Source organism: Oncorhynchus mykiss, chromosome 23, assembly GCF_013265735.2.
Source record: "Oncorhynchus mykiss isolate Arlee chromosome 23, USDA_OmykA_1.1, whole genome shotgun sequence".
NCBI lineage: Eukaryota > Metazoa > Chordata > Actinopteri > Salmoniformes > Salmonidae > Oncorhynchus > Oncorhynchus mykiss.
Window position 1 is genome coordinate 25,725,839 of NC_048587.1, and position 15,279 is coordinate 25,741,117.

The 15,279-nt window shown below is 42.3% G+C and overlaps 1 protein-coding gene and 1 pseudogene across 1 annotated transcript; one reads left to right on the top strand and one right to left on the bottom strand.

The window, feature by feature from the left end:
* Window positions 1-2,649: 2,649 nt before the first annotated feature.
* On the bottom strand, window positions 2,650-9,258 carry LOC110503094 (annotated as a pseudogene).
* tex36 (testis expressed 36) lies at window positions 8,432-11,595 on the top strand. The gene is made up of 3 exons (XM_036960037.1): window positions 8,432-10,719; window positions 10,929-11,009; window positions 11,148-11,595. Exons 1-3 carry the CDS (start codon window positions 10,642-10,644, stop codon window positions 11,493-11,495), a joined length of 507 nt encoding a protein of 168 aa, XP_036815932.1. The 5' UTR covers window positions 8,432-10,641; the 3' UTR covers window positions 11,496-11,595.
* Window positions 11,596-15,279: the final 3,684 nt, after the last annotated feature.

Here is a 15,279-nt window from a genome sequence, read left to right on the forward strand (position 1 = left end):
TTGGTCGGCTATTTGAGCCAGTAAAGGAAGCTTTACTATTCTTGGGTAGCGGAATTACTTTTGCTTCCCCCCAAGCCTGAGGGCACACACTTTCTAGTAGGCTTAAATTAAAGATGTGGCAAAAAGGATTGGCAATACCATCCACTATTATCCTCAGTCATTTTCCATCCAAGTTGTCAGATCCCGGTGGCTTGTCATTGTTGATAGACTATTTTTTTCACCTCTTCCACACTGACTTTACAGAATTTGAAATTACAATGCTTGTCTTTCATAATTTGGTCAGAGATACTTGGATGTGTAGTGTCAGCATTTGTTGCTGGCATGTTATGCCTAAATTTGCTAATCTTGCCAATTTAAAAAATCATTAAAGTAGTTGGCAATATCAGTTGGTTTTGTGATGAATGAGCCATCTTTCCATGAATGATGAAAATGTGTTTGCCTTTTTTCCCAGATTTTCATTTAAGGTGCTCCAAAGCTTTTTACTATCATTTTTTATGTAATTTATATTTGTTTCATAGTGTAGTTTCTTCTTTTTATTTAGTTTAGTCACATGATTTCTCAATTTGCATTAAGTTTGCCAATCGGTAGTGCAGCCAGTCTTAATTGCTATATTTTTGCCTCATCCCTCTCAACCATACAATTTTTCAATTCCTCATCAATCCATGGGGGATATAACAGTTTTTCCAGTAATTTTCTTAATGGGTGCATGCTTATTAGCAACTGGAATAAGCAATTTCATAAATGTGTCAAGTACAGTGTCTGTTTGCTCCTCAATAAACAACACAGACCAACAGATATTCATTACATCAATAACATAGGGATCACTACAAAACTTATTGTATGATCTCTTATACACTATATTAGGCCCAGCCTTTGGAACCTTCCTAGATATGGCTATTATATTGTGATCACTACATCCGATGGATCTGGATACTGCTTTCAAGCTAATTTCTGCAGCATTAGTAAAGATGTGAACAGTACATGTTAATGATTTCTTTCCTGTGCTGTTTGTAACTACCCTGGTACGTTGACTGATAACCACAACCAGGTTGCAGGCACTGGTTACAGTTTGGGGCTTTCTCTTGAGTGGGCAGCTTGATGAAAGCCAGTCAATATTTTTTTTTAAATCACCCATAAAAATATACCTCTCTGTCACATACATTATCAAGCATTTCAACATCTTATCCAGATACCGACTGTTAGCACTTGGTGGTCTATGGCAGCTTTCCACCAGAATTGGATTAAGGTGAGGCAATGAACCTGTAGCCATATTACTTCAAAAGTATTTGACATGAGATCCTCTCATCTCTTTACAGGAATGTGGTTCTGAATATAAAAACAGCAACACCTACACCACTGGCATTTCTATATTTTCTGTAAATGTTATAACTTTGGATTGCTACCACTGTATCGTCAAAGGTATTATCTAAGTCAGTTTCAGAGAGTCAGTGCTAGTGGAAAGCCTTCCCAAAAGAGTGGAAGCTGTTATAGCAGAAAATGGGGAACCAACTCCGTATTAATGCCCATGATTTTGGAATGAGATGTTCGACGAGCAGGTGTCCACATACTTTTGGTCATATAGTGTGGATATGAGCTGGCGAAGGGCAGACTACCATGAGTTTCATGGTGCTTTCAAGACAAATGGGAACTCGGCCAGCCAGCCCAGTTAAAGAGAAAGCAACAGACACAGCTTTGTGAGTGGAGGAATGTGGCTAGACCAACACACTGGAATTAAATGCTTAGGGTTCTTTAGATAATCAACATAGTACAGTGTAACTCGAGGTGTCGAGGGCAACCAGTGAACTATTAGTATTTTTAGAAGGCCGACATGATACAGTCATACATGCTGACCAGACCGGACAGGTCGCGTGCGTCGCAAAATAAATTTAGAAATCCATGTTGTTCAGTTATTGCACCCACACTGCTCGCACGCACCAACGAGCATCTGCGATGCCAAGGGCTAAAATAGAACTCCTTTCTATTTCTGACGCAGATCGCGCTGAAAGTCCTGCCCCTCTCATCTCCTCATGGGTTTATAGAAGCAGGTACCCACGTGCCATCTCCTCATTGGTTATACCCACGTGGGTGATTGAAAGACGAACTTTGTTGCCGGTTGTCATGGTAATACAATGAAAGTTTAGATGCGATCACCATAGAAATTCAAAGATGAAAAAGCCCGGAAGGAGGAGAGATGACTAGAAACGATTTGGTTGGCCGTTTTGTGTGTGGATTAATTGTCGGAGTAGAGGTCCTTGTGCATTTCAGGTAAAATAACAACTCAATGCTTATATCCCAGGACAAAATTAGCTAGCAACAGCAAACTAGCTAAATAGGACAAATTAACATTAGCTAGCAAGTGCAAGCTAACTAGCCACACATTTTTAATGCTTTTCGATCTGTCTCCAAATTAATGTCATTGGTTCAGGGATTGTTTTGATATTTTAACCTGCGTGTCGTGATCGCGTTTGGTGTGGGGGGGGCAAAATAAATTTATGCACGATGGCGCACGCGCGCAGCCGGTTTGGTTTCCGAATTAGGCTGAAAATATTACGGAAAGTTCAGTATTATGCTTCTACTGGATGATATGTTTAGTCCTGATTTAGCCCTGCTGCATAAGGTTAATCAGGCCGTGTAGAACCAGTCCTTTCGTCACATTGGTTTGCGCTTCATGGTTGTCATCAGCTTGACCACCTGCAGCAGTAGGAAGGAGAAACTGAGCTCAAAGACACCGATCAACTGCATCACTTCCTTTGTGTTCAGCCCTGAGGAGATGGGGCCATCTGCACTACTGTCAAGGGGTCCTGTCAACTCTGGGCCATCCGTCTACCAAAAAAATAATAATACTTAAAAAAAAAAAAAATTATATGCATTAATATGGAATTTTAACAGATGGATGAGGCATGTGAGTAATTGGTGGTTAGAAGTAACCATAGATTCTCAAACAGAAGGTGCAAACTGAAGGGAATTTCTGCTATCCAAGTTCCAGTTCTAGCTCTATGTTTGTTTCTTCCTCTGTGTGCTCCTGTCAGGGTCTTTAGCATGGCCTAACTGCTCACTCTGAACTGTGAACACGCATTGTTACGCAATGACACCACCTTTCAGAATACTAAGACGGTTCTGACCTAGCGGGTGTGAGTCTGGCCCTGGCCTGGGTGAGCCTCACTGACTAACCTGCCATGGTGAACTCGGCGAAGGCCACCCTCTCCAGCAGGGGTGCGGAGCAGCTCGCAGGGGGCGTCCTTCAGGCTGAGGGACAGGCGGACCGGACCGCCTTGCTGTGGCGCAGCTCAGGCTCCTGTGCCGTAGCTCTGCCAGGCTCCTGTGCCTCCTGCTCAATCTGGCAACACACAGGAATGACAGCTTTATTACGAACTACTGTGCTCCTATACACATGCTCAAATAACCATTTGACTTGTGAAAAAACACTAAACATTTCACCTAGGGCAGCATGTAGAGTTTGTAAGGTTAGTTAACTTAGACATATTCCATTCTGTTCATTCACCTACTATAAATCTCTCCAAGTGTGGCCCATGGCCTCTTACCTGTTCCTGGGCCTTCCTGGACAGAGGGGCAACTTCTTGCAGCAGAGTGGCCAGGCTGAAGTAGGTTGCGGACAAGTCCCACACTGCAGGGTGGTTCCCTCTGGTGGCCAAGGACTGCATAGCCCTCAGGTAGGCAGTCTATAGCCTGGAGAGGATCTCTGCTCTAAAGATCTCCGTCTATTTTTTAGAGCATCACATCTTAGTGAAAGCCTAGCAATTTTAAGTTGAATTGTCCTAGTTAAAGCCACCCCCCAAAAAATAAACCTTAGAGATCTTATGCATCAATTTTCAAAATGACACAAAAGTGACTGGCACAAAGGTAAGCAGATAGTACTGAGGAAAACTTACTGTGGAAAACAACATGGGTTGGTAGTCATTGAAATCATTATATGTCTACTAAAAAATGATATGGTTGTGGTACCTTATTGTAATAGAGAGCTTCCTCTTGGGAGAACTCTCCTCTGCTCAGGTCTGCAGAGACAGCAGTGGGCCTGGGCACAGATCCTCATCAGTTTGCCTGTGTTGCACAGCAGCAGAGAGGTGTTGGTGCTGTACTCGATGGCCTCAAAGTTCTTCATGCCCTTCTCAAAGCACGAGAAACTCTTCTTCCACATCTCCTGTTCAGCTATAGATACAGACTTGTTCACTGTAAAGGAAGGGGGATTAGAGTGAGGGAGAGGTCTGTATCCTGAACCTTTAACTGGAAGAACGATATCATGTTTGTGAAATATTTCCTATTCATAAATTAATTCAACAACCAACCATTTACAAAATCAGCATCCATACCTGATTAGGCCAGACTGACTCCCTACCTTCCTTCTTAGTCTGCATGGCAGCAGCCTGGTTCATGTAGAAGACTCCTATCTCGTTGCAAATGTTGCCCAGTCTCTTCAGCACCTGGGCTAGCTGTTCAGGGCTGTGCTCCTTTACCACCCGGAGGTCAGCAGCTCGTAGGCCGCCTCATAACACTTACTGCTCACAAACAGCTAGTACTCTCGGTCCATGGCCAGATCACTGGCCATATTAAAGGCTGGGGGACAGTCACACAGCCAGAATTATCTTTAAAAAATAAAAATCACCTTTATTTAACCAGGTAGGCCAGTTGAGAACAAGTTCTAATTTGTAACAACAATAACGCACTGAATTTATATAGAGGATCGGTAAAGTTTTGACATAGTAAGCATTGTAATGTTAGCGTTTTATTATGACAGGATCTTGCTTTTGAAAAGCACTACATTAAAATGGCAAGACCTATACATTCTAAATAATATTTAAACCTTTTGGGTCAATTGAACACATTAGGAGGGACGTGTTATATGTTAATCGTTGAAAAGTGTGCGAGTGTCTCCTCACCCTTGCAGCTGCTCTCTCTGTGCAGCAACTCCTGGTCCTTGTTGGTCTGGTAGCTGGACTCCTAAAGGTAGGCAGCACGGTTACTTGCATTCCGGGCCAGCAACAGATGGATGTCCCCACACAGAGACAGACACTGGACGCGGAACAGTAGCACCAGCAGGTACATGATACTCCTCACCGAACAGTAGGCATCTGCAGAGGGAGGGAGAGAAAATAAATTAAGTAAGGGTGGTAGACAGACACACTGATCGTAGTACCGCAGGGTTAATTTGAGGTGACGCAAGAAAAGTTGAACACTATTACAACCGGTTGCCTACCTTATCCATCAGTCCAACCTCCGACAGCCACTCTGATCAACGTTGACTACAGCATGCTTAGGTGAGCCGGAGAGGAGACATTGACCGTGGCACTGGAGGGTGAGTTTGATGTAGTGCAGGGACCGGCTGTTCTTCAGCAGGTTAGTGGCAGCGTCTGACAGTATGTAGTAGGCCTTGGGCACTTTGAAGAAGAGCTGCAGCTTCATACGGTGCTGCCAGGACCCTGGGATCATCCCTGATCGGGACAGAGGCTTCAACCAAGGAAAGAGAGGTTGAGGAACAGAGAGAGACAGAGGGGGAGGGCGGGAGAGATAATGTGATATCTGGTGGTAATATAGATATATAGGAATAAGGAGGAGAAATTTAGGTATTTACTAGGGGCAAATTCACATACAACAAGGAACCTGCTCATTATGGTATAACAACATTCATTATCAATAATGTCATATAGCTATGCTTCAGAATCTTGATGGGGTCCGTGATGGCCAACCTCTGTCCAGGAGAAGTGTGATCCCTTTCTCTACGGCCTCACTCCCATCCTAGTACTTCAGGGGGATGGGGGTGTTCTGGGTCAGCAGCTGGGAGGTCACTCTCCTTCTTAATGCTGCCATCCAACAGGCACTGCCAATCACATCCAACAGTTAGAGCTCACGGAACATAGCATTTAGTGACAACCATTCCAATAGTAATCACTACAGTAGAGACTCAACTTTAAGACATAGCTGAGGACATCCCGACATCTTTCCTCCTTGTTTTGAGAGATGGGAAATGCATAGATTGGCTGCAATATGGGAAAAGAACAGGATGAATTAATTGTCAAGATAAAACATCCAAGACTCTAATAGTCACTCCAGGTAGTGGCTAGTTTCTGGTTACTGTAGCTATGTCAAGGTTACATATCAACAAGGTCACCCAAACAGAGTAGCTAGCGACAAATGTGTGACACTCACCCTGATCTGATGAGTGTACTTGGACTTCTCTAGAACAGACAGCTCCCCCACTGATTTGATAATAGCTACAGCTTTGCTATCATCCTGTGGCTCCGAGGTGGTACTGCAGGAGCCATTCTCATGACTGTCCTCTGGTAGATCTTCTTGAGCCTCCTCGTCACTGTAGCTGTCCTCAAGAGCCCCCCGCCCACAGCAACGTTCCGATTGTCCCATAATGCTTCCTGTTCTGGCTCTTCTTCAGCATCATGTTGCTAGCCACTCTGCAAGAACAACAATGCACATTCTACAAAACAGAATGTATGAATGGTGCCATCTGTTGGGACTAATTTGCCATTAATGCATTGACTGATAACACTGCGCGTTGTGCACTAGTTTCAGGTATACTGTGTTGATACCGTACCAGGTTGCAGGCACCTACTTGTAAAGAGGCATATCCACGGGCAGGGTGAAGGGGTTCTGGCATTTCTCCTCTGCTGCTTCCTCACAGAGAGTGATGAGGTCATACAGCTTTACGATGTCACTTCCACTAGCCAAGGAACCACAGAAACAGGCCAATTAGATGAAGTAGGCCTACTACCATATAGTAGTGTTTTACCAGGTCATTCTCACATGTATTTGGTAAGTCATACAGGAGGTACAGTTAGTGTGTTGTCTCCCACCTCTGAAGAGCCAGTTGGTATAGCCCTTTTTGGTGCAGTTACACTTGAGAAAGAACCAAATGTTCTGAGCAATGTCTTTCACAACCATGGTTGAGAAGGTGGAGTTCTCAAGATCAGGGATGTTCTCTGTTTAGATTATCTCATATTTCTGACCAAAGACCAATCAGCACTAACATTAAAATAGTATTAAATTGTGAATAAAGTTACTCATTTGGACAGTAAAAACAAGGCTTATTTACAATGGACGATGCCATTGACGTGAAAGCACATGACGAGCTCTGGAATATTGCACATCAGATTGTCCAGCCTGTGGTCAATACCTGCGAGAATGTTGATTGGCTTGAGGTTATTCCTAAAAAAAGAAAGAACCTTCTAGGTATTTTGCAGGGGAACATTGCTGTGGAACAATAGTAAAACAACTGAACATTTTTATATTGACCGACATGAATAATGGCCATTGTTCCCCGTTTTTCATGATTCTGACCTGAGCCGCAGGCTGGGTAGCATCCTTCTCCAAAGATAGGCATGTTGGACCCCACCAGCATGTGGATGTCCTCAAACATCCACAAGATGTTCCTCACAAAGTTATTCCTCAAACCCTGTTAATCAAGTTGAGGGAAAAAAGTTGATTGGATACTTGAATTGAATAGATTTAACTCATTTACAATCAAAGAAACAAATGCTAACAAAACAGAATAGAGAAAATACACAGCCTCCTGAGATTGTTGATGAAGTTTCTATATCACTAGCCGACCTGACTGTTCTCCCCTTTGTTGAACAATGTGGTAAGGTTCTGCTCTTTGGAAGCCACTTGTCCCAATGGATACTTGCTGTCCATGGGAACACATTCCTGTAAGGAATGGACATACAGTCACAAAGGAAGAAACTGTGAAACTCAACAAGAGCACAGCAAATCACCAGGTACTGCACCAGGTACTGCACATTTCCATAAAGTGTGGCCTACCTCTGTGTGCTGCGGCCTCCTCCGAGTCTGAAGCAGTGCTGATGAAGGTAACGGGCCAGGAGGGACCAAATCCTCCGCCCCACACTCCTCAACAGGGTTGTCTGACATTGAGACATTGAGGAGTACAACCATTAGGATTTACTCTGGCTCAAATAAGGTTCTTGTTTCTATTGCAAGTCTTTCACGTGACAAGTAGGTTAGAAGTCCAACCTCAAGTATCTCACTTGAAGTATTTGAACTTGCTTTTTGGTACCAGTGTTCTTTACTCTTCTTTTTCCTCTGCCACTTCTGATCTATTACCCTCTGGTAAAACTCCATCACCCATGTCCAATCTCCTCTCTGTGACATAGTGTAAAAACAGAACATTACAATCAAATGTATTTTTTACAAGCATCGTCAATCATCCAGATATGAGCTTTCTCACATTCTTCATTGACATTTAAACAGGCTTCCTCTCCACTGGCGGTCTAACTGTACCTGAGAAGAACTCATGAAGAGCCAGTTCATCTAGAAGGAGAGACCTTCCCACACGGTGGACAGCCATACTGACATGGGACTTACTGTAGGGGATCTTCAATAGATTATTGATGTTCTGAATAGAAAAGAGAATGAGACCCTTAGGTTCACCAAACAATTTTGATTACCAAACATTCCAAATACATGTTAGCAGAAGCAATAACAATACAACATCCTTAGCTGTTCAGTGGATAGACCTAACTCAGAGTCCTACACCACATCAACATTATCCCTAATGGAATCAATTAAGTCATAAGCCATCCCCAAACTGGAGCAAGGAGAAAGTACATGTACATGAGCACCTTGCAACAATTCGGTGATGATGAATACCACAAGATATCACATGTCGTTTTGAGGGCTGAATAACCAGCGCTTCACCTGGAGAAAGGCTTGCTCTTGCTGCTGGACCCTAGTACAGAGGTGCCTGCAGGCCCACGTTGGGGGCTCTCCCGTAGCCAGTTGGCAGGAGGCAGCTTCAGATCAGTCTTCTCCTGTAGTAGTGCATAGGTGGTTGGTTGAGGGGCAGCAGAGCACTTCACTGCACGGTTCTTTATTTCGTTGTTGCCCTAGGCACATCTCCCGACTCCTTTGACACATGTAAACAAAGGTGGCATTGATGGTAAACTGAGTTCACTTGTCTGTTTAGTCACTGACAACTTGATTCAATATAACAAGTAAATAGTTAAATTATTGTGTAGATATTGTGATGTTAGCTACAACTAAATACATTTAAATATCCTATGTACAGTATGTACAGTTAACTGTCCTGTGCAACGTCATGAAATAACGTGACCCTGAAATGCATGCATTAACAGATCGCTAACTGCAGTTCAAAGCTAGCTAGCTATTGCTTACTTGCCTGCCACTGTCGCCCCCACTGTCATCCACTTTTTCACTTCCACGGTCTGGAGGGACGCCATCCTCTCGGTTCCCAATCCCAGCTGTTGCTGAACTCATGTTCTATCTACAAGCTAGCTCCTGGCCACACAAACGAATGCTGTCCAAGGGGTACCCGTTCATAGCAAACTAACTGCCTTAAAATGTCAACAACAATTGCCTTGTCACAAGATTGCTGCTAACTCACCACCTGCTGCTAGTAGCTAGCTAACATAACTTTACACACCAAACGACATAACGTTATTTGTTCATGATCAGAACGATATAAAAATTAGCTAACAAATTGAGTTACTGCTTTTACATTTAATCTATCACTGTTTTGCAGAACCTTCCAGACGGAATGAACAACACCACTTGCTTTAGACGTTCTGTCAGCTGCTGTTGACAGACCACGCGTTATTGTAAAGCGAGAGAGCTCACAACTTCCGGGTAAAAAAAAAGCTAAATAAAAGACCGCATTTTCATGATTATGAATTGAGCCAAACTCCAAATTAAACTATGAAGGGTAAGTGGCTTTTATTATAATACAACAGGATGTGGTAGCTAGCTGTTACATAACTGATATAATTGGACTTGGGCAAAGGCGACAAAAACATTTAAAAGAAGAGAGGTTAGGGTTGGACTTTTAGTTTGATATAAGCAGTCGGTTGTGATGTACAGTGAGGGTTTTCAGTTGCTGCTAACTTCACATGTTCAATTATGCCCTGGATATGACACTTCAATCTGGAAGTTAACTTCCAGTGAGTTTACAAAAAAAGGATACAATAAATGACATTTTCTGGATAATTTCTATTCATTCTCTTATGTTCTGATTCTTTATTTTTCTATTCTTTACCCTAATTCCTTATCTTTAGCTACATGTATTATTTCTTTATTTGCATATTCCTTTTCCCAGAGTTCCCTTTCCTTCAGTTTTATAATTGGAAGGTTTAATAAAACTGCCTTCAAATGAAATAGAAAACGGGGAATAAGGCGGGCTGAATTGTGATGTAACAAACAGAAATAAAATACACTTGTTTTTTTCAAATGGAATACAAATTATTTGTGATTAGTATGTTATTATAGTTACTGTTGTTTGCATTCTTAGTGAGAAGAATGTGAGAAGAAAAGGTATTATAAACCCTGTCCAGGTGGTCATATTTGTGCTGTCTTTACAAAGTTTCAACCTTGTTAAAATGACAAAAGGTGGTAAGAAATACTCATCAATGGAAAAGGATGGCAAATGGGTAAGATTCTGATTACTTTAAATCTTTCACTATTAGCTTATGATGAGCCCATTATAATTGCACTCAACTTTGCAAATACTGAAAAATAAAGTTATTATAAAGACACCCCTGTACCTTTTCCTAACAACTTCATGTCTTTCAAAATGTGCAGTTGGCTCATGCAGGTTTACCAGCAAATGACACCAGTAAACGGGAGACGTGCACCAGCACAGGGTATATGATGTCTCAGAGTGAACCACTACCTCCAGCATCGAGCACAGAGAAGTATCCCAAGATCTTCATCAACACAGAACAGGTTGGCAGAGTGCAATACATTCATGCAGAGAGTGAAACATTACTCAAAAGTGTCTACATGGTCTTGGGTTGTTGCTATGTGTGCAATCACCTTAATTTCCATGAAGATTATTACATTTATCCTTTATACAATTGACTAATAATTGTTGGCATAACTATGCCAAAACCTAGGAGAAAATGTGATATATCAATGAACTATTCTCTTTACAGAAAACCATGGGAAGAGTCTATCCATTCTCAGCCCATGATAACCAAGCTGCACTGCAAGATACCATCACTGTATTTGATGATGTAAGCAATATGCCCACTACAAAGAAAACAAAGACATCATGACTGATGTTGTCAAATCAACACTAAGGTTTTTAATAAGATAATACAACAAAATACAATTTTGAAACAATACCGTTTTTCTTATGGTGTTTTTCATAGGGATTAGGCCGCAAGAAGTGCCTGGACGAGCGTAGACAACACAACTCCCACTTTTGCCTGTGCCACCATGGAAGTGTGAGTGGCGTGGGGGAGACGAGGGGAGACTTCTCAGCCTATCAGATAGACTACCAGGACCGCCAGGACACAGAGCACTCCTCCACCAGCAGGCGTTTTCCCAGTAACCATCTTGATAGGTCCACTGTGGCAGCTGCTGCCCAGGCAGGAGAGCACTTTATGTGGTTCGGGAGGCATGATGAGGACCGTCCTGTGCCCCTTGAAGTGCTGGCAGCTACCAACTGCTCCTCCTCATCCAAGCCGTCCAGACACTCCTACCATATCAGGCATTAGATGAATACACCATATTACCCAAATACTCTTCTTTAGGACATCACAAAGCAACACATCTTGATAGTTCTCCAAGTGCAAATAAAAAAATATGAAACATTGAGATACGGAGATGATAAATTTTATTATTTATACATTTCTCCTTTTACAGTAAAACTGGGTTCTTAAGGAAAGACAGATCAGACAACCATCCCCTTTGTTTCTCATTAATTAATCACATCCAGATTAATTACGTAATGAAGGGCCATCTATTTTCAAGTACACCATTTGTCACAAGATTTAGATAGAAAACCCGTGTAAATCAATTACATCATAAATGAGAAAGATTATTAGATGTGATGTACATAAGACAAAATAATAAACTGAGGAGACGTTGCAGCCTAGTCTCTTGGACTAGACGTAACATAGTAAACGTAAATCCGGGACACTCAAATTAGTATTATATGTTAAGTTTGGTTACATGAAACAGATGGTTACTTAAGGCAAAAACGAAAGCAGTGTATAACACAAAGGTATTTCAACCGAAAGGTTGAGAGTTCGAATCTCATCATGGACAACTATAGCATTTCAACTAATTAGCAACTTTTCAACTACTTACAATTTTTTTTAAACATTGCAACTACCTAGCATGCTACATAACCCTTCCACTAACCCTAACCTTAACCCTTTTAGCTAAGACTTCGCCTAACCTTAGCCTAACTCACCCCTAGCCTAGCTAACGTTAGCCAGCTAGCAAACTTTAACAACCTAGGGACCTAGCTAGAAGTCGTAACATATTATACATTTTGCAAAATCATAACACATAAGAGGAATCGTAATTCGTCACATATCATAAGAAATGGATGATAGACATCCACAAATAAATGCATAGCATATGAAACATAACATACACTATATAAAGAAAAGTATGTGGACACCCCTTCAAACTAGTGGATTTGGTATTTCAGGCACACCCGTTGACAAGTGTATAAAATCGAGCACATAGCCATGCAATCTCCCTAGACAAACATTGGCAGTAGAATGGCCCTACTGAAGAGCTCTGTGACTTTCAACGTGGAACCGTCTGTCCTCGGTTGCAACACTCACTACCGAATTCCAAATTGCCTCTGGAAGCAAAGTCAGCACAATAACTATTCGTCGGGAGCTTCATGAAATGGGTTTTCATAGCCGAGCAGCTGCACACAAGCCTAAGATCACCAATGCGCAATGCCAAGTATCGGCTGGAGTGGTATAAAGCTCGCTGACATTGGACACTGGAGGAGTGGAAACACGTTCTCTGGAGTGATGAATCACGCTTCACCATCTGGCAGTCCGACGTACCAATCTGGATTTGTCGGATGCCAGGAGAACGCTACCTGCCCGAATGCATAGTGCCAACTGTAAAGTTCGGTGGAGGAGGAATATTGGTCTGGGGCTATTTTTCATGGATCGGGCTAGGCCCCTTAGCTCCAGTGAAGGGAAATCTTCACGCTACAGCATACTGTACAATTACATTCTACACAATTCTGTGCTTCCAACTTTGGGGTAACAGTTTGGGGAAGGCCCTTTCCTCTTTCAGCATGACAATGCCCCCATGCACAAAGCGAGGTCTATACAGAAATGGTTTGTCGAGTGTAGAAGAACTTGACTGGCCTGCGCAGAGCCCTGGCCTCAACCCCATCAAAGACCTTTGAGATGAATTGGAACGCGGATTGCGAGCCAGGCCTAATTGCCCAACATCAGTGACCAACCTCACAAATGCTCTTGTGGCTGAATGGAAGCAAGTCCCCGCAGAAATGTTCCAACATCTAGTGGAAAGCCTTCCCAGAAGAGTAGAGTTAATTACAACAGCAAAGTGGGGGACCAACTCCATATTAATGCCCATGATTTTGGAATGTTCGATGAGCTGGTGTCCACATACTTTTGGTCATGTAGTGATCATACTGAATAATTAATATGAAATGCTTTGTGACCAGGTTGGACATTAAGGTATTCTATTCCTCTACTGATTAAGATTCACCATGAAAATGCAAGCTTGTTATTTCGAACTTGGTCGAATTGATACTGCTACAATCCAGACAACCTCAGGCACTTACACCAGCTCAATGGCAAACATGATTGAGATGGAAAGTGTGGGTGCGTGCCTGCATGTGGTCTGCTCTGTCTTCAGCACTGCAGTGCACCTACAGAATGTTTTAAGTCTAAATGCACATAGCTCCAGCAGATGGCAACGGTTATTTTACTTATCTGTCATGTTGTGCATGACCTCATCAAGAAAGACGTCACCTATCGGGGCCCAGGCTTGGAAAAGAAAAAAGGGAAAGAAATCGGGTTTGAACTTTATGTCAGAGACAGGCAAATTAGAGCATCTGCATGGAAGGGAGCTTGATGATGTCTATTAAACATGCTACAACATGTTCCAAAGTCTGGCAGATTCCCTTCGGAAACAATCTGTTTCACTGTAATCACTTAAGAGGACATGGCCGACTGTACTGGAGCACTGAGAAGAGGGAGGGAGGATCGGGTGTAAGGCAATGAGAACACCTGCTTGGGATGTCTGTATATTCTCTATGCGGGCAAAGAGAGAGAGAGATAGAGGGAGAGAGAGAGAAAGAGAGAGAAGCGGGCTGTGGAGCAGCTGCTCTCTTTCATTGAGCACTCTCCAGGGAGATTGTTTTTCACAATTTCTTTCTCTCCAGGGTCTTTCTATCTTGCCTGACCTTTACTTCACCGTTAGATCATACAGTATTAAAAAGAGATGAATTAGACAATGAACTGACCTTTTGAACCATCCGTTCTCTCACGGTTAGTAGGTTTGCAGCTGGAGACAGTGGATTGACAGAACATGTGTTCAGTAACCACACGAACAGAGAAAGAGGAAGATAGTCATTTATCTTCCAAGATCGTCCTCTTTTTTTTTATCTTCCACCCTATGGAAGACTTGTTAAAAATAACCAAACTTTACAGTGAGGTAAAGAAGGGCAAAGATGGATCCACCTGGATCCGTGATTCATATGGCACCGTCAAATCACCATCAAATATCTTATCTACAGAGGCAGTTGCACATCATGAATCAAATCAAATTTTATCTGTCACATGCTCCAAATAAAACGGGTGTAGACTTTACTGTGAAATTCTTGCTTACGAGCCCCTTTCAACAATAAAGAGCAAAATAATAATAATAAAATGAAAAATAGTAGCACTAGAGGAATTAAATACACAAGAATGGAGCTATATACAGGGAGTACCAGTACCAGGTCAATGTGCAGGGGTACCAGGTATTTGAGGTAGATATGTACATGAATGCAGGCTAAAGTGACTAGGCATCAGGATAGATAATAATAACAGTAAAATAAAGAAGAGAGTAGCAGCAGCATATGTGTGTATGTGTATTTGTGTTCAAATCAAATCAATGTTTATTTGTCACGTGCCCCGAATACAACAGGTGTAAATCTTACAGTGAAATGCTTACTTACAGGCTCTAACCAATGGTGCGAAGAAAAAAAAGTTGTGTGTGTGTGTGTAGGTAAGTAAAGAAATAAAACAACAGTAAAAAGACATTTGAAAAAAGAGTAGCAAGGCTATATACAGACAGAGGTAGTCGGGCTTATTGAGTTAGTATGTACATGTAGGTATCATTAAAGTGACTATGCATATATGATGAACAGAGAGTAGCAGAAGCGTAAAAAGAGGGGTTGGCGGGTGGTGGGACACAATGCAGATAGCCCGGTTAGCCAATGTGCAGGAGCACTGGTTGGTCGGGCCAATTTAGGTAGTATGTACATGAATGTATAGTTAAAGTGACTAT

Coding starts and splice junctions, on each gene's coding strand:
- tex36 (XM_036960037.1), top strand. CDS start 10,642: ATGATGTCTCAGAGTGAACCACTACCTCCAGCATCGAGCACAGAGAAG. Junction 10,720..10,928: donor TCTTCATCAACACAGAACAG/GTTGGCAGAGTG, acceptor TTCTCTTTACAG/AAAACCATGGGAAGAGTCTA. Junction 11,010..11,147: donor CCATCACTGTATTTGATGAT/GTAAGCAATATG, acceptor TGTTTTTCATAG/GGATTAGGCCGCAAGAAGTG.